General features: G+C 43.7%; 2 protein-coding genes across 8 annotated transcripts in view; one reads left to right on the top strand and one right to left on the bottom strand.

Annotated features, from left to right (window-relative positions):
- PAPLN (papilin, proteoglycan like sulfated glycoprotein) overlaps positions 1-8006 on the top strand; it is a 53609-nt gene extending 45603 nt beyond the window's left edge. The window contains exons 23-27 of the mRNA XM_058807306.1: positions 119-256; positions 872-999; positions 1534-1642; positions 2944-3119; positions 3695-8006. Of these exons, the coding sequence (XP_058663289.1) occupies positions 119-256; positions 872-999; positions 1534-1642; positions 2944-3119; positions 3695-3870 (727 nt within the window). The 3' untranslated portion in view covers positions 3871-8006. The remainder of the gene's footprint in view (positions 1-118; positions 257-871; positions 1000-1533; positions 1643-2943; positions 3120-3694) is intronic.
- NUMB (NUMB endocytic adaptor protein) overlaps positions 7272-19769 on the bottom strand; it is a 92643-nt gene continuing 80145 nt past the window's right edge. For 2 of the 7 annotated variants that reach the window (XM_058807308.1, XM_058807307.1), the window contains 7 exons: positions 19323-19397; positions 17334-17474; positions 15682-15883; positions 13235-13537; positions 11172-11321; positions 10196-10339; positions 7272-9207 (listed from right to left, as the gene is read on the bottom strand). In XM_058807308.1, the coding sequence (XP_058663291.1) occupies positions 8501-9207; positions 10196-10339; positions 11172-11321; positions 13235-13537; positions 15682-15883; positions 17334-17474; positions 19323-19397 (1722 nt within the window). In that variant the 3' untranslated portion in view covers positions 7272-8500. The remainder of the gene's footprint in view (positions 9208-10195; positions 10340-11171; positions 11322-13234; positions 13538-15681; positions 15884-17333; positions 17475-19322; positions 19398-19769) is intronic. The other 5 variants (XM_058807309.1, XM_058807312.1, XM_058807310.1 and 2 more) reach the window with 3 other exon arrangements.

The raw sequence follows: 19769 nt of genomic DNA, 5'->3' as shown, positions 1-19769 counted from the left end.
CCTCCCTTTGCCATTGGAGGCAAAAAATAAGGCCTGTGATTGATAAAGCGTTGTGCTGAAGGTCAAATGCTAAGCAAGGAAGTTTCTACCTCTTTTGCTGTGCTTGTGAACTTTGCAGGTTGAAAATGGATAAGAGCGAGCCCACAGTAGTGGAGGCCCATGTTGGGGAAAGAGTCAGACTGCCCTGCACAGTGGAAGCATCACCAGCTCTCACCATTGAGTGGCAGAAAGATGGGCAGCCCCTCTCCTCTCCCAGGTGAGCTCCCAGGTGGTTCCAACTATTCATGAGAAGAGCCTCCTCCTTGCTTTTCCTTCCCCATCTCCTCTCTGAGAGAGCAGAGCTGTTGGCCATGCAGCGAGGGCCTGTCTGGCTTTATGCTGTCCAGCCTCCTCCATCAGGGCCAGGCAGATGGAAGTTTGAATGTTGAACCCTTGAGGGAACAGCTGTGACACAGGGTCTGTAAGTGAACCAGGGTTCAAATTTATTCAGTTACAAGGTTAGCAGAAAAAGAACACATGGCTAGCAAATTTGGCAAAAACCAGCTGGTCAGTGAGCAAGGGCAGAGGTTCTCAGCAGAGAGACATCAGAGCATCTGCAGTGAACTTCCACAGCTACTTCCACAGCTGCTCTCCCCTCTCTCTGCTCCCAGAAATCTGCTCTAGCAGCAAGTTTTCCAGACTCTTACAGCATCAGTGCTGGGATTTGAGGACTAAGGGTTGCATTACAACCCCTGCAGCATCTGAGCTGCTAAATCTTTGCTCAATGGTACTACGAAGTTGTACACGAGGCTTAGCTTCACCTCTGCTGGCTCTCAGGAGTGCCATCCTGACCCAAGCACAGGCTGAGGGACACGCTGGCTTTGTTCCCCAGGCACAGACAGCAGTCGGACGGGGCCCTGCTGATCAGCAGGGTCAGCTCTGAGGACATTGGCTTCTTCACCTGCCTTGCCTCCAATGGACGTGACCGCGACCAGCGCCAGGTCCTGCTCCGGCCTCTAGGTACGGGGTGGGTGGCAGCACACCCGGCCCGTGGGCACAGGAGGGGGAAACAGGGCCCTGTGCAGGGCCAGCGTGGGTTCCATTGCTGGCTGTGCCTCTCTGCTTCACACCTAGAGTTTAACAGGCATCCTGAGGGCAAGGGAAGAATGAATTGCTTTACCCAGTGGTCATCTGCATGTGTCCAGTGCTCCAAGCAGCTGGGAAAAGGGGATTGACGGCACAACAAGAGTGACTCTCAGGGCCTTGTTTCTGGGACACTGATGTGGGATAAAAGCAAGAGAAACTAGAGATGGCTCTTCTGTGTATGTGACATGCATGTGTCCAGCTTTGAGACCTCTGTTACTTATCCTTTCTTGGGCCAAAGTCCTAGGAAATCCACATTCCCCAGAGCAGCAGCAACACAGCCTCAAACATGCTGTTTCAAGGCCCAGGGGCTTTTAGCTTATTATGGGATGTGTGGGACTTTTCCCATGAGGGAATGCTCCTACTCCCAGGGAGAGGGTGGCATTAGTGATGATTTCCCGTCTGGCCCAGGAGAGTTGAGGATCACTGGTCTTCTGCCAAGCATCACGGTACCTGAGGGAGGGACTGCTCAGCTTCATTGTACAGTGACTGGCAACAATGTGAATATAAGGTGGTCAAGGTAAGCAAAAATGAGATGGAACTTCTCTTTCCTTCTCTTCCTAAACCTCGTCATTTACCCTCCAAATAATTAATGCAGGGTGCCTGCCAGATATGGCAGAGACCACAGTTATCAGCCCCAACTAGTATCACCTACCCTTTCTTAAATCAACTTGGATGTTACCCAAAAATCCTGGACAAGATCCCTGTGGAGTGTGGGGGTCATCAAGTTCATGTTCCACCCAAATAAGGAGAAAATCAGACGTTAAACTAAGATTTCATGGAGTTCAGAAGGGCTCTGTGCTGGAAAACTAGTGACATGAAAATAACATGAATGAAAATGAGTAATCAGAGGAAAAGCTTTAGTTGCTTTTCAAAAAACCCTCTCTGCCTAATTGTGACAGACATTTTGGACCCTCTTCTCCAAGCTTCCTGTTGCAACAGTTCTATTTACTGTCAGTGGGAGCAAAGGAGATTTAGAAGCATTTGAAAGTGAAAAGCTGTGTCCTCTTATCCTGATAGTTTACCAGGAATCTCTGAATTTATGCAAGTGTTTAGTGAGGATTGTTTTTGCTGTTTGAAAATAATCAGTTCTGCTTTGGAGCGTTCTTACAAACTCTCCAGAGAGATGGACGGGTAAATGTTGAAATTCCAAGGGTTAGGACTGAAGTTGAAGTAGGCCATCTCATACACAGAGCTTTTCTTCTATACATAAGTTTGGTATTTGACCTAACAAAATGATGCATGTTTCAGAGTTGTAACGAAGCCCTTTTCAGTGAAACCAATTTCATTTCATTGGTAACCAGGAGTTCACAATTCAGGCAGTTTTCCTGCTGGGCACAGATTATTCTAGGAAGAACTGAACAGAGACACAATATTGCTGTTTTTTTAAACAAATTTTTAAAGGGAGAGGAAAGAGGGTGCATTGTTCACTACCCTATATGCTCATCAAGCAATATGTGCTGCTATCAATGCCAGCCAAACAAGTACTGCCAGACCACAACCTGGAGAGACGGAAAGGCACACTGGATTTTCTCTTAGTTCCTCAAACCTCAAGAATGTGTGCTAGCAGAAAGGGCAATGTCTTTGCACAGAGCACACAGACTCAGCTACCTCCCACGCAGACACTGGGCAACGGATGCAGACTGACTCAGGCTCATGTTACCACCCAACTGCAGGGCCAGGTTGTGCAAAAGATTTCTTCCTTCCTGCTGAACTTGTAAAAAATCACCCCTTTCACAGAACATCATTTTCCAAAGAGCACAGGAAGCTCCTTTAGCACCCATGGGTGGCAATAGTGAAATATTTTGTTTTTTACCACAGGAACGGAGTTCCCATGTGGGGGGATGGCCACCACATCCACCTGTCCCAGGATGGAAGCCTGACTATCAGCAACGTCCAAGAGGCTGACGAGGGATCCTACACATGCAGCGCCTACAGAGGCAGCAGCTCGGTCAGCGCCAGCTCGGAGGTGAAGGTGCTGAGGAGCCGGCCTAGCAGTGAGTCCAGCCCAGCCTTCCTGCTTCCCCCAGCCTTCCTGCTTCTCCCAGCCTTCCTGCTTCCCCCAGCCTTCCTGCTTCCCCCAGCACAGTGCCCAGCCCCTGGCCGCTATTGCGTCCATTGTGTGTGCCAGTCCAGCACCAGCCTCGGGCTTTGGGGAGCAGCAGGAGCCTCTGGGTCGTGCTGCCTCAAGAGCCCATGGACAGAAAAGCAGGATGCTGGAAACACCCCCTGACCAGGGCACTGGGAGCCTAATTAACTTCCTGAAGCCAAAATGCCATAGTTGCTTGACCAAATAGTTGGTTGCATGATTTGTAGTTGGACTTTAGACACCATCCAGCTATCTTTATAGAGAGGGTAGATGGAGTGGTCTGTCCTCTCCCTGGAAACTGCATTTTACTCCTCTATCTCACCAGAGGTGTCTGTTTCACCTTGAAACTCATCTCTCCTTCTTGATGTTGGACTAAATTTAGAACTGGTGGGGTGGAGGAAGCAGGAACATGCTGTGTCTTTTGCGATGGAATAGCAATCTGAGGATAAATTTACAGCTGGTTCACCCTTTGTTTGGCGGCAGCTACTGCGAGTCATATTGTGGACCTGAGCAGAGAGTGCTTGGACCAGCCCCACCTTGCCAACTGTGACCTGATCCTGCAGGCCCAGCTCTGTGGTAACGAGTACTATTCCAGCTTCTGCTGCGCCAGCTGCGCCCGCCACCGCCCCCAGGGCAGCCCCCCGCACCCCCGCGGGTGACAGCCACCGCCACAGGGGCCAATGACAAGACTGGAGGTCTCAACTCTGTTCTTTTACTGCGTGGGACAGTTCTAGGAACTCTGCCCTGCTGGAAAGCCCACAAGGGTGAACTGAACAGCGTGTAGTGAGTGTAAATGTTCAAAGGTGGGAGACCCATCACCCTCAGGTTTATTGTAAACTCCTTTTCCCCTGTATGCCTTGCTGTACCTAATCCATCTCTTAAGAGTAGTTGGTGTCATTCACAGAAACCAGATGAGAATAGGGATGTAAGGATGATGTGGCTAGAGAAGGCAGATGACCAGCATGAAAGAGGGAGAGACTTCATACAAGCAAGAGAGAAGTGCCCTTAAAAACATAATCTCTGAAGTGTTTGAAGATGGGCCTGAACCATTTCAACTGAAGCACTAATGAGCCATGAACATTTGTTCCTCCAATGAGTTTTGCTGAACAAGTGCTCCTGGGGAGCACTTTCCATCTAAATGCAAAGGACTCTGGCCACGAGAAACAGCTTGATGCATACAAAATTAGTGTTCAGGTCCTAGGAGATTACTGGCTCTGGGGATGCAGCTGTAATGTCATGATACTGTAACTGTTTTATTCCAGCAGACCTTAGACAAATTTCTAGTAGGGTCACTTTGGTTTCTACTTAACTGCAATCAGCTTTGGAGTGAAATGCAGAAGGAAGGCTTCACAGAAAGCTACCAAGACAAAATAGAAAACTACTTTTAGCCCTTCCTGAATGCTAGGGGTAATTTAGATGAATATACCAACACTGTTACCTGTTCTGAGATGCTGCAGTTTATATGGCACTCATTCTAGGAAGGCTCAGCAGGTAATCTTTTTCCCCTGAGCCGGAACTGTGCTGTTCTGATGTTGTGCTGAGTTTGGGCAGGGGCCAATAATAAACCCATAGAAATACGTGTGTAGGGGCATTTCACTTGCCAGAACACACCTCCCAAGAATCTGCTCTAGTCTCAGTTAAATCCAAGAAAGCCTGGCTCTGCATGTGGCCTGAGCTGATGCCTGCTGCTACAGGCTAACAAGTTAGGACTTTCAGATGCAGAGCAGCTGTAGCTGAAAAGCATCCTTCATTTCAAGACCAATATGGAGTGGCAACAAGTGTTACCACTCTCCCTCATCTGGGGCTCTGAAAATCTCAGGCATTAGGGGTGGGGAGGTGAGATTATATTATGATTATATCATGTTAAACCAGGAAAGGCCTTGAGCATCTTCTGTATCTCAAAATTGAATTACTTTTGAGCAAAAGGATTCTTTTACGGCCTTCACACTACTGTTCTACCGTAGCATCAGTCCTGACAGTCCCCTTCTTCCTCATTCTAGACTTGGATGGGTTGATCATAATTATTAGCAACATTACCCATGTATTATTTGCATAGATGTAGGTATAAAGGAGGTTGTTGGTATTTTGGTTTGGGGGATGGAGGATTGGGTTTTCTACTTTTGTCTTCTTCTTGTGTTACTTTAAGGCTTTTAAGAAATGCAGCTAAATCAGCACAGATATGGTTCAGGACTGAACACACTGCTCTAGGATGCCAACAAACAGCAAAGTCTACAAGCAATCCAGTACAGAAGAGGCAGGTGACAGTCACAGTGATTTGGGGCCGGGTCCTTCTGTGGGCTGACAGATTCTGTTTGCTAGGAGATACAAAAGACCTTATTTTGCATTTAAGACCCTTTAATTTGATTAGGGAAAAATCCTCTGCTGGAATGCAGGGCAGGCAGTACAGTATAAGGTTTGAAATTATTGGCTATTTAAGAATGATAAGATGGTCCTGAAAACATCCACTTGTGTTTGTACATGTTTTTCCATTTAACATCTCAGAGCAGCACCTTTTTCTCTGTGTGTCTGTATGGGATATTTTACCATTTTAGTAAATGATCCGATTTTTGCCTTTGGAGATCAGGGACCAATCAAACACTCTGTAAATTCCAGTCATTTTGAAGCCCTCTCTGTTCCAAGTGTGACATCAAGGGGTAGTCAGGCTCTGCTCAGGAGCATGGTTGGAAGTCGATTGTGGACGTGTCAGACCCTTTTGTCCCAGAGTAAGTAACCAGTTCTATAAAATCCCTTTCTAAGAGGCCAGAGGCCTTATTTTTAGAATATTTAAATATTCTGTGTTGTCACCTGTCATTTGAACTCCGTGGTTTATAAGATGGGGCCAGGAAGTGCTTTCTCCAGACTCCTTAGGGTGTAGCAGCCCCCTGCCTGCTGATGGGGAGGACTTTAACACTGGAAGTACTCTGGCTAGCGCAGAGTTGATGCTGACCTCCTTTCAGCTGCATAGCCATGGCAGTAAAGGTGGGATTGACAGGCATGCAGCTCCCTGCTGTAAATCCATGGCATCAAGTTAACGAAAGGATCTTTGCATTTCTTCTGATGAGATCAGCTTCTCCCTCTCTGCAGTACCACTTAATCACCTACTCAAGGTTTACTTTTTTATGTGAGAATCAAGATGTTAGTTTTTTTCTCTAAACAATGGGTTGTAGGAAGTGCTTATCTCCAGGGCAGGAGAAGGGTGTAGCTATACTGGGCTATTTTCAGCTTGATCTTGGGGCCCTTACTGTGAAAGATACATAACTAGCTGCTTTCTCTCCTACTGTAAATGTCTACAAATACTTGTTTGCTTTTTGAAAACTGAAAAAGCCATTGACACCAACTCAAATTCCACAGGGAGTGTTTGCATTACTATTCATACCATACTGAACACAGGTAAGAATTTGTAATGTCATAAGTTGTAATTTTCTAGACTGTCACTGTAAGACTCACTGTACTTGCCTGGAAATGGAAACTGCTGGCAAGCTCAAATCTGAGGGCTAACAAAGGCAGTGTTTATTCCCCTTAAGGAGTCTGACTTTTTTCCTTGTGTCTAAACTGACGTGGTGCCCATAAGAATGTGGTAAGAACCAGTCACACAAACAGGGTAGATATCAACGCAGTGGAAGAATGGAGAAGAGGTGAACATACCTCATTATCTCATATGGCTCTTTCTAATAGTAGGGGAAGGAAAGAGTTTTCCTTTTTGCCATTACTGAATGCTACTGAATTGTCTCTTTGTAAATATTTAGTGATAGAAAACACTAAATTCTGCAAACCCAGAATCTGATGTCTTCAATAAAGGCCTCTATTTTAGAGCTTTAAGTGTTAATGCATCACAAGGATATTTTGAAATTCAGTTTTAAAGTTCAATGCAACCTAACAGGCTGTAGAAAATGAGAGGTGTTAAGATATTATTCTTAGGCTGCTAGGTAAGCAAGCAGCCTAAGCAGCCTGTCGTGTAAGGTGGATGTGCTGATCCACATCCACCTTACACGACAGAAGATACCCAGAAGGGCAAATGCTGAAACTGAATTAGTGTGGGAAATAAGTCTCTCACAGACAGTGCTTCTACCACCAACATTTATTTCTGTTAAAGCAGATTATAAATCATCAGTACAAATATATATAACTTACATTTGCTTGTAAGGCCAAAGTTTAAAAGTAAAGTTAAAATGAGATGGTTTTCACAAGTCACCAGAGGCAGAACCTGGACTAGCTGCAGCCTTAACCACAAGGTTTCACAAATCAGTGGGAAAAAATAAAACCAAAGTTAAAAACCTCTAAGAACTATTGACAGACAAACAAAAATGGTTTCCCAGGTAGCCCCAGGATGTAGATATGATGGCAGTAAGTTGTCACAGTAGTGTTAGAACCAATAGATTAAGACAAAGAAACTGCAGCAATATATGAAAGGAAAAAAATCCATACTATATAGAATATGTAGACTGATTCCAATAAAAAACAGTAAATTCTCCCCATGGTTTTCAAACCATGACAATACTGTTCTTTAATTTTCTTTATTTAAAACTACGATATAATGACTTATTGGTTGTGATTGTTGTTGCAATATGCTACTTACAATGAACAGATACAAGAACAAGCTAGAGCCCCTTTTTCCACCCCCCAATATTACTTACTATAAGAATCAGCGATAAATCAATCTTATGTACAATTTCTTACATCCAACCCCCTTGTTTTTTAACCTTTGGCAAGATTACTTACAACTCATACAGCTTTTAATATCCAACTATTTAAAATATTCTAAATGCATAAAAATAAAGATTTTGGCTTTACTTTATTCTTTACATATAATATTCACTTTGTTACTCAAAATGGAAGCTCAACTTTTTCCACAAACCTAGCTTTTGCTAAGGTGACAACATCCCACCCATATCCACCCCCCACCCTACCCAATTTTTCCCTGAGGGGGAACATCCAGGGCTTGCAGGGCATCAGGAGGACACAGGTACAAACATCTACCTTCCTCTCTGTGAGATGATTGATGTTTCTGCAGAACAGGCTTTGGGACTGGGTGCCTTCCTTCGCTCCATTTGACTTCCAGCTTTCCAAGAGACGAGGGAATGCAGACTGGGGTGGCTCCAGGATTCCTTTTAAAAACTGCACATTAAATTCTCTGCGTGTTTCCATCCTCCCCAAAATTGCTCCCTCTTTCTAACCCATTTTTATTTGAAGGGACCGTTGGGATTATCAAAGCAAACTGATCAGAAACAGTCCCCTCCGCTCCCTTTATCCCTCTAGCCTAATGTACAATTTATCGCCCCCCCGGAGCGCTCAGAGTTCGATCTCGAATGTTTTCTGTAGGTCACTGGAGAAGGGGTTGGTGGGGGAGGGGTTGGTGCGCTGCTTGGCCTTGCCCTCCAGAGCCGCCCACTGCGCCTCGAAGGGGTCGAGCTGCGGGCCGGGCTGCGCGTGCCTGTCCTCGGCGGCCCACTTGCCGCCCTCCACGCCGTTGAAGGCGGCGGAGCCGTTGTGCTGCGCGGGCGGGTGGAAGAAGGGGCTGGCGGTGGCGCTGCCGCTGTCGTACTGAGGGACCGACTGCTGCTTCGCCAGGCTGGGGGACTGGTGCGGGTGGGCCGCTGGAGCGTGGCTGGCAGTACCAAAGACGTTGGCCACCATCTGGGAAGGTGTGATCCCGACCACAGGGACGCTTGGGGCTGCATAGGTCATCCCATTCGCTACAGCGTAGGGCTGAGCCGGAATAAATGCCGGCTGCATGGGCGGTACCACGCCCACCGGCACAGGCTGAGGCGCGATGAAGGTGCTGACCGGGAAGGCTGGTGCCGACTGGGAGGCTGGAGCTGCTGGAGGAGGCTGGAGCAGTGGCTGTGGGGCTGGGGCTGAGGTTGGCTGCTGTTGGGCTCTGACAGTCTTTGAGACCTCTTCCAACCAGCGGTCTGCCTCTGAGGGAGTACGTCTGTGATTTCCTTGGAAGAGACTCGGTGAGGCCGCACCTGAGGAGGTGCTGCTCCATTCGGTGCCTGGGAGGGAAAGCATGGACAAGTCACTAATATTTCCACTCCTCATCCTTCTATTGGTTAGAAAGACTGGAGGGCGTACACAAGAACACACAGTGACATGGCTGAAAGATGCTCCCACCATTGGAAGCATCTTTATGCATCCACTGTACTGTTCTGATCTAGGAAGACATTCTTCAAGATGACGTAGGTAAGTGCTTCTTCACTAAAGTGGAGATTTATGTTTTTTTTTTCTTCTTAGCAGACATCTAAGACTTTAGGGTACAGAGGAAAGCTGCTGCCTGCACTCATAACTTGGTGGCAATGATCTGGTCCACAATCACTAATCCCCCTAACTGGGAAGTATCAGTTTCTGAATGCACAGCTCAGGACTGGTGGACTCGGAACACAAAGGTCTAAGAAACTGTTTTACAGACAAAGTCTGGTGCTCTTACAAGGCCAAGCAGAACCTACTGTTTCACTAGCCAAGTTTCTCTCGTGGAGTGGCGCTTACACCATGACATGAAGTAACTCAGATTGCAGCCTTCTAGCCTATGTGCCCACATGGGTGACTATTTCACCTTACACAGTGCAGACAAGGCCTGGAGGGACACACTAAACTTACTAAACAGAAGAAATGAACCTCTAAGCCTTTAAGCAACACACTTAATCCCTCCTTATGTACATGAGTGAAAAGAACACACAAAATTTTTTTGGATACACAGACTCTTTCCCTTTTATACACACAAATTTGCATACAACTTCATTACTTCCTTTTTAAGCACTGATTTTATAAAATGCTGCTAAAATAAGAATCAGTCCAGGTTACAGACCTAGCACCAGCAAATTCATCGTTTCCCTCCATCCACTCGTGCAAAACGCTACTACTTCCAGCTTTTGTTCCTGTTCCTTCCACTTGCCATTAAGGGGCACTGACAATTGTCTCCGGGGCTCAATTATGCTTTTGATCCAAGTTCTTATAGCAGTGCACCAGATCTACTTCCACTCTTACCAGCGACCACGGCCGCAGCTCCAGTATTAGCAGCAGGAGCATGAGCCCAAGGATTGGTTTCACGAACTGGCATAGCTGTGGACACTACAGCAGCTTGGGATGGTTTAGCAGCAAGCACACAGAAGGCAGAGGCAGTGCCATTAACTAAAATGGGAGCAGACAACATCAGTGCGATTAATTCATGCAAGGCATGCACGTGACTGGAGTATTAGTGGGCTGGGTCATACCTATCCACATACAACACTTTTAGACACTTCCACATGACAGGAGTTCGGGTAATTAGCCAAACTGGACTGACAGCCAATACAGAGAGTAAATCTCATTTCACCAAGCCAACACTTGTTAAAAGAATCATGGGATGGTGGATTTTGATGTCCATTTGGAGGCCTTGAGTTCTGATGACTGACTGAAGTTAAATTTGTTGTTCCTATAAGGAAGAGATATGGCTCACCAGTAGTTATTGTACAGTTAATTTTAGATTAAAAAAAAAACACTTTGTAGATACAAAGTAACAATAACTACAATTAACATGGAGAGGTTCTTTTTTCACACAACTTCTATAAAAGCATAGCAGTGAAATGAATACCAATGGCTGCTATGAGTTCTATAGCTGGCATTTTTCCACAACTTATCTAAGAATTTGTGTAAAAAACAGTAATTGTGGTAGCATAAAATCCCTTCCCTTGCGAGATTTGGTTCCTGTGACACACTCCTATGCAGTTCAGGAGGCAGAATGATAAAATAGCCATTACCTCAAAGCCAGTTCCTTTTAGAGGTAACTACTGTGTGGTAGGTGCATGAACTTATTGTTAAAAACAAAACCACAGAAAAATTAAACAGACAAGATGAATAAAGCAGGATGCATTCACCCAAAATACTGGTAACAGGACTTGCACAAGAAATTAAGACCATGTGTTACTAGAAAGCAACATTATGTGCATTCAAGCCTTATCCAGCATCCAAAGAAATCACAAACCTTGAAAGGCAGGAGACTGTGGTGCAACTACTGTCACTGGTTTTGTCATGGGGGCCGAAGAGAAAGGATCTTCTGATGGTGTGCTGAAAGCACTGGTGATCTGAGAGCACAGGGCACTAATGCTGTCTGTTTCCCCTTCTACCTCTGGGACTAAAATGTAAACAGAATTCATTAAATTGAAAGTTTATAGGATACAGAAACAATTTACAACTACTAATGTGAAATTGAAATATAATTAGTTCCCTTATGTCCTACATGTTCTTGCTACTGATTTGCATGACAGCTTTTTTTTTTTAACATTAGTGTTGAAGATCTGGCCTGAAATAGAACACCACATTAATGTATTTTGTGATTAAGTCAAGAGGGCAAGGAGATCGCTGTTCCAGATTTAAAGGATGCTGGCATTAGAAAATAAAAAGGGTTTTCTACAGTTTAAGTAGAGATCTAAATCTTTCAGTATTAAAGTGCTAAACTTCTCAAAGGTTTGGCTCTAAGATTTGGCATTCTGTGAAATGAAAATACTTATGATAGATTTAAGTGTTCCAACAACATACTTGTACAGTAACTACAGTAACTTTAAATGTACTGACAGTAATGCACAGCAGCAAGTTCAGTCTAGAGTCAGTGTTGGTTGTTCCAGTTCAGTGGTAGCTGAAATCCCCAGTTCCTGTGCTAGAATCATAAAAGCAAAAGCTGAATGCTCAGATAAAATGGATGCTCAGTTTTAAATGAAGCATCAGTATCACGTGGATAATGTAACATCTGGAGTAAAGTTGCCAGCTTACCAGATGTTCTCATTATTACTAATGGCAGTGTTTTCCAAAAGTACCAATCAATCATCAGTCTGTCATTGCACAGAACTGACATGAGCAGGCATAATCAAGCACAAAATAGTGTAAGAAACATAAAATGTCTGCACACAACATGCACCAGATCTAAAATTCAGGGGGAGGCATGCCCAAAAATTGATTCTTTAAGGGATATTCCAACACAGTGCATGCAGGGGGACGGTAAGCAGCACTGGCAGTGGCATATATGGGAACATGCATCAGAAATGTTCTGAATCATGAAAAATTAGGATTGTGGTGTGTGCTCAGTGACTATCACTACTGAGCAGTGCACTACTGCTGTAAAACTGATTGGCTCAGTGCTGGTCTTAAAGCACAGGTCACTAAACAAGGATTATGAAAGAAGTCAGACTAAGGATTTTTGTTGGGTTTGTCTTTGCCACACTAACTTTTACTTCAAAGCTTAGAACCCTAAAACCAGCTCTGTTGCCAACTGAGAGTACAGCTGGCCCAAAGGATAACACCTAGCTAAGGGAACTCAAGGACATTATGCAACCTACAGAGCACCCCAGGAGTTTATGTTAGGATGACTTTTAGAAAACCCCACTATCATCATGTGAAGACTGTATCACGTAATACTGATACAGCCAGCTGTACCACCTAAACAGGTAGATTCTCTTAATGAAATGTGAAGAGCAATTTCATTGCTCTCAGAAAGAATTCAGACAGACAGAAGGACAGACTACAGAAGAGCATCACATGATCCCAAGACAAGTGGTTAAGGCCTTGAAGGGATTTGTGTCTCAGGATGCCCTGACAGTAAGTGGAAGAACTGGTTCAGTGACTCAAAGGGAAGAGCCAAACCTACTAATTCACCAACACCCATTTCTGGAACACCTCAAGCTGTGCTCCAATACTTCAGATAGCAATTAGAACTGTTTTCTGCATGTGAACCCCACATTTGAAATTCTTGCCTATTCCCAAAGCAGAAATTTTCTGACATGGTGATGTTCGTTCATGATAAATGATCAACACGAGGCAGGAAGAAGGATTTACCAGAAAATAAGGAGTTACTTGAAACGGGAAGGGAAGGGAAGGGAAGGGAAGGGAAGGGAAGGGAAGGGAAGGGAAGGGAAGGGAAGGGAAGGGAAGGGAAGGGAAGGGAAGGGAAGGGAAGGGAAGGGAAGGGAAGGGAAGGGAAGGGAAGGGAAGGGAAGGGAAGGGAAGGGAAGGGACGATTTAAGGCAATGTTTCACTGGAACCATTTAGTTTTACCTGAGTTTTTCATGGGGAAGTCAGTCTTCCTTTGCACTGTTGAAGGCAGCTCATTTATCCGCAAAGACAACTGGCGTTTAAAAGGAGACATCTTTTGGCTCAGGGCGGGGAAGCCCCTGAAAGAGCCCTGCCTGGCAAGCTGCTCTATGGGGGCGTGCCGCCGCGGGATCGCGTGGGGGTTGCTCGTTTCTTTATCCACAGAGGCGGCAACTTCAGCAGTAGGAGAGGTCGGTGAGCCAGAAGAGGGGGCAGTATTGTTTGGTGCAGCACCTGGTGCTACTGTTTTCACTTCTGTTTCAACTGCTGGAGGAAACAGGGTGAGGTTAGAAGAGTAAAGCAAAGTACTGTTCAGCTGCCTACCTGTATTGCCATTTGTTTTGAAAAGAGAAATTGCAGGAGTTTGCATAACTAGCACTCTTGCAAGTGAGTTTCTAATAGCACAGCAGAAACACAATTTCTGTATACCTCCATTGTCTTCACCACATCACCTGACACATATCAAAGCCCCACAGCTTTCTAAGGCAAGCCACTCCCTAGAAAGTATGGCCTTACATCTGTATTCTTTCTGATTTCTTTCTGAGATCCCAGCTCCAGAAATACTTGTAATTCACTTATGGTTAAGACTGAAAAATATACTGTGTATTTGAGAGCTTTACTTTGTCTCATACACAACCATGGACAAAATATTATCACCAACTGTATTAAGTGAGCAGCACAACTTAGCAGCAGCAGGGAACAGAACACAGCTCCAGGACCCTCTTTTAAAAACCACCCTCCCAGCCCTGCAGAATTAGCAGCAGCAGCCAGACACGCTGCACAAGCTTTAGCAGGCCAAAGGCAGCAGCAGCAATTAACAGGCCGGGCTGCAGCTCTCAGCTCCTCCAGGAAATACATCACAGGTAGAGGGAAATGTGCTGCAAGGCAGATTCAGCCTCTGAGCTGACAGGCCTTGCTAACACAAAACACATTTGCAAGGAGTTCCTGTGTCACTCCTGTACTGAATTTAGCTGCAATGCTACTACTCAATCATGAGTTAGTTGCAGTGGAAGATCCTCCAACTTCAAGTCAGCTGCTTCATTTTGCAGGGCTTTGCACAGCACCACGATACTCCTGTCAGACAGGCCTTATGGCAGAAATGCAGGATTAAGATTTGTTTAAATCATGACACTTATGATTAAAATTGCAATGGGGAGATTTTTCCACCTCTAGGAAAACTTTCCCACTCATAAATGAATTGGCTTTGGGGGCAACAAACACAGTTCCATCAACACAGAAGGACAATATCCTGGTATGAGCTCTATTTTACCTATACTGTTTTCCAAATATTTTAGAAAAAGCAATGACTTTTTTTTTGACACATCAGCAGAATAACTAGAAGTCTGGTAAAGAGAGGAGTCAGACTAGAGATTTCTGAGGAGCTGGAATGGTAGAAGGAACTAATTATATTGTCTTGTAAGCTTCAATACCCATGAGTTGCAGCTGCTCATTCAAGTGAAACTTTTCTAATTCTTGGAAAGGATTTCACACACCTTCACTGAGTCAAGACTTTGACTCATGCCCTCAAGTAACAAAGGCCTTGTGTTTAAGCTTCATTTAGCACATTCTGAAACTAACGTATGGAAACAAGCAGATGGATGATAAAAACGAAGATTAAAGTTTTACAATCAAGAGGCAGCATAAAACTTGCTGTGAAATCCTCTGAAACAAAAGTCTGACTTCACTGTGAAGCAGGTTATAAACAGTATTTATAATACTTAATTTTTTGTTAGCCGTAGAACTCCAGGCTTTGTAACAAAACCTGAGTAAGAAGTTCTACTTTCACCTAATTTCAGAACATTTTATCTCCTCTCAAATCAGTTAGTCACTAATTTTGAATGTAATTAATAGTCCAACACCTGTGTGTTTTATGGGGAGGGAGTGGTTATTCTGGATTTTTTTGAAAGCACTCTGTAACTGATCTGTTCTTCCTTCATGCAGTACAGCTGTATACATAGAGTCTGTAACCTACCTTAAAAATCAAGATAAAAATACATTCTTTTCTAGGAAAAATGCATATCATTTTCGGTTAATTTACCACAAGGACTAGACTGCATAAATGATTACTTTCTGTCTGGCAAGCTTGTTGTATTTTTTAAACAATTTTCTAATAAGGACTTTTAGTCTGGTACCTACAGTGTTCTCTGCCATAAAGCAGCCTGACAAAACAAAGCAGAAGGAGCTTTCACATATGAAGCCACCTGCACCTTTTCTAGGAGATGTGGGAAAATACTGAGTGAATCTGGGAACATTTTCCATCTTGTGAGCTGACAATGGTCTGGGAATATGATTAGAACATATTAAGGTTCAAGAGAGGGAATGCTGTAAGGACATTGCTCAGCTTCAATCCTCACAGAGCCTCAGTGCTGGCTCTGCTCACTGCAGATGATTGTTTAAATTGCATCCCGTACCTTTAGCATCCGGCATCTGTCTCATAATTTCCTCTCTCTCTGCTTGTTCAGTAGCTGTAGTGACCCTGAATGACCCCTCTCTAGTGAATGTGGTTCTGCTGGCATCAAAGGTGGCAGTCACTCCACACTCCTTCTCTCGCTTCTGCTTTCGCTCCAGGCACGCTGCAAATGCACAGCCCACGGCGTGACTCAACCTTTCCCCCTGCACAAGACAGCATTGCATCACAGTGACTGAACAGAAACACACATGTGCTTCAAGCATCACAAACTGAAACCTGCCTTTACAGAACAAATTAATTCAGGCATTAAAGAAAACGATTGTAATTGTATTTCAGCCTTAAACCTGGCACACAAAGACTCCCAGCTACTAATGCACAAGCCATGTTCAAGAAGGCCACCCAGGAATGAATGGGATTGTTGCACGATCTGTTTAGTTCAACTGCTACTAAGATGCCAGTGCAACAATGTGCCCGCACCTATCCCTTGCCTCTAGATACATCTGTGCACACAGAAACTCTCATGAAGCTATCTTAAGGTGTAGGTGCTAAAGCACAGGTAAGTGCTATTCTTGGAGAAAGTTTACAGAGGGCTCAGGGTGACTCTACTCTTGCACCTGTGAAAGTTAAAAGTACAGTGGCGACTACTCACACCTCTTAATGGTCCTGACCAAGTGCACATGTTAGATTTAGGAGTGCCTAATGAAAAGCACTTCCATTATTCACCAGGTCAAAAGAATCCACTATCCAATAACTGTAAAAAGGAAATTCAAGTCTGAGGAAGTCCAGCAACCCAGCTGATACAGCTGCCACAGTTGAATCAGAGGTGCTATTGCTACCAGTAGCTCAACTCATCTATCATCATCAGTAAGTGAACTGACCTGTTATTCACAGATGAAAACAGAAACGTTCCAGCTCTAATATAAATTTTACTGGGAATTTCTAACTTCATTGTCTAAAGAAAAATGATAAATTATCAAGCACCATTGCTCTGAACACGCAGCTCAGGGGACCTCACACAGCGAATCTGCATGAGGTTTCAAGCACTTCGTACAATATAGGCAGGATTCAACAAACAGCAGAGAGAAGAAAAATCAGGGAGTTAAATAACTTATCTAAGTCTACACAGCAAGAAACTGATTTTAAACCTACTCAAAATATTGTTGTCACTCAGAAGGAAATAGAATGCTAATTTAATTCAGTTTAGCTTCATCTCTTAACATTCAGATGACTTTTCATTCAAGATAACACTCATGTACAAGATACTGCATTCACAACCAGTCTGTATTTACTCACTATGATTTTATCCTGGAAAAAACTGTCATTGCTGTTTCAGTTTTTGGCTGTAAACATTTTCAAATGAGAAAATTTTCTGTCTATTCTTAGAAGAGTAGTTCCCTTCTGTTGGAGATTATCTGAGGCTGACTGCACTCCTTTTACACACAGGCTGAGCAGCATTTCTCTCCATAAGATGGCACGACAGAGGGATGGCAAATATTTCAGATGCAGGGAATTAGAATTAAAATAATTTACAAGGACTAAGTAATATCTCAGTTGGAGTCACAACATACTACACTATCCCAGGTAGTCACATTTCCTGCCCTTTATTTCTAGCTAAGAGCTGGGAGAGCTGCCCACTGACCATCCTGAACTCACCGTGTCCTTCACAGCCATAAAGCAGTGGCAGATCCAGCGCCTCGTTGTGCCATCTCGGCAGATGTACGAGAACGCCCGGTCAAAGTTCCTGTCTGGTGCGCAGAAAGAAACCTTCTCTATCGTCTGATCAACTATAAGATCCTAGAGGGAAAAAATCCCCCCCAAAATACAAGAAATGTGAGGAAATACGGCAGCAAACACTTGAACTCAAGTCATTGTCAGGTGTAACGGCACAAAAATGAGTTATACTAAAAAGGGGATAACCTGATGAGGCTGTAATTATTTGTCATCAGTTGTCATTCAAAATCTGCTCCCAGTACAAAACAAAAAGAAGAGATGACATTCTCCACCATCCATCTTTGGGACCCAGTGAATTCCTACGAGCTCTCTGCTAGACTATGGAGGCACATGTAATTTTATTTTCATAGCAGCTCCATAGTCTTGCAACCAGAAAGTCTTCACTGTCATTAAAACACAATGCTGGAACCTGGGGGAGAGGTCTGCAAGAGTGAAAAGTCTTGCAGCTGCTACACACAGAGCAAAACTCCCCTCCCGGTCAGCTAAGCAGGGATGCTAGAGAAAGCACCAGCAGCACTGGTAGCACCAAATGCTCCCTATTTAGTCCCACAGATGGGAGAAGTGTTTCTAAAAAGGAGACAGTACAGTTAAAGATTATGCCATCCTCATCAAAAATTAGGTTTCTAGTATCTTTTTCCAAATTATTTCATTTGCTTGGTGACTAGTACTTGGCACCTCTGCTGATGTATTCAACCACCAGGAGGCAACAGTTTATTTTCTTTTTAAATCCTATACTTTTAATTACCTCCAGAGTCTGCACAACTTATTAAAAATCAATTTGAAAATATTACATATATGCAGCAACATTTCTAAAAATAATACAAGTATTATTACTTTTACATGAGGCAATCAGTAGACTGAATTCTTTCACATCAGTATGTTTGTATTAGAAAGTGAATTCTTGAGAGGCAGCAACTTTAGCTCTGATGAGCCATACCACTGCAGCAGCCCTGGAGAAGTCTAACCACAAGCAGATATCTGACAGGCAGTTGTGCTCCAGAGGGATATGAATTACATCTGTTTGTCAGTGTTGGCTTGGAGAAATCATCTTTTAGGTTGACCAAAGTGTCAATTAATATGAACATAAAACAAACTATTTCACACTGACAAGAGTTAAAATTGTCCTCACAGCCATGCCATCTTTTAAAATTTCTAGTGCACTTGCAAGTTAAAGCTCTTATTTCTAATTGCCTACATCTATACAATACCAAGAATCATTTGCTCTTACTTGGACACATGTGTCTTGGTGGTACACCACGTGCTAATTCATAATAAAAATTGTAATTTGACAATAAAAATATAAAACAATCTAGAATCATGCCACAAATATATTAGTTTTCCACTTCAGACCAATATTTTTGATATTAAAGATTATTATATTTGATATATGCAGTTACTATTTAGTTTGGGTCTGAAGCTACAATCTCCCTATTTAATTTACTCTCTTCATTGCATTTTTGGAAGCTCTTGTTCATTCAGATCCATTCTAGGATTTGGATGCACTGAAAATTATATTGCTTGAAACATATATGAGAATTTGCTTATGCATTACTATTGCAACCTTTTGCAGTGGTGCAGAAAGAAGTTCAGGGACCCTTCAAGTTCACTGCCAACAGAAGTCATCAGAAAAACCAATGCTTGTTGCAGTAGGTGCAACAAAAAATATTTCAAGCTTGTGCTACACCTGCCACATTTTACAAAATGTGTCTTGAGAGTACCGTGGAATTAACTGGGAAAAAACTTAGGAGGTGTACATATGTTTACAAAACAAGAAATTATTAAACCAAACTACACACTTCAGTCTTCCTTTCAAATACCAACATTTGCAGTAACAAAGATTGCTGTCCATTTAAAGATATAGCACATACATTATTATAGAGAGATTTAAACTTTTGCCCAGGGAAATCTAACCTTTGTTTTCTCATCTACAACTCGGAGTCCATCCGCTGAAACCCACAGGACTGCTTTGACGGCTTTCTTCCCAGACTTTCAAGAAAAGAAAAAAAAAAAAAAAAAAGGGGAAAGAAAACAAAACAGTTTTATGCCAACAGCCAATTGCCTCCCGCTTCCCCTCTTCAAGAACTATAACATTAAGTGTAGATGAAGTCCATGGTCAGTAGGGTGCCCAAAGCTCAATCCAAGTTGCAAAACATTAAGAGAACCAAGCCAAAGCCAGTACTTCAGAAACAGCACATCGTGGGGATGGGGAGAGGGCACAGGACAGGTGAGGCAGAAGTAAGGTGTACATCCACTGACAGTAAAGAATTCAAGACTGACCAAGTGGGTGAAGAATTCCACTAGAGTCAGAAGACACTCATTCATAAGGAGTTACACCACAGGTAGCTTCTTCAGCACAAG

The sequence above is a fragment of the Ammospiza caudacuta genome, chromosome 6 (genome assembly GCF_027887145.1).
Source record: "Ammospiza caudacuta isolate bAmmCau1 chromosome 6, bAmmCau1.pri, whole genome shotgun sequence".
Classification (NCBI taxonomy): domain Eukaryota; kingdom Metazoa; phylum Chordata; class Aves; order Passeriformes; family Passerellidae; genus Ammospiza; species Ammospiza caudacuta.
This window is presented reverse-complemented; position numbering and strand designations above follow the sequence as displayed.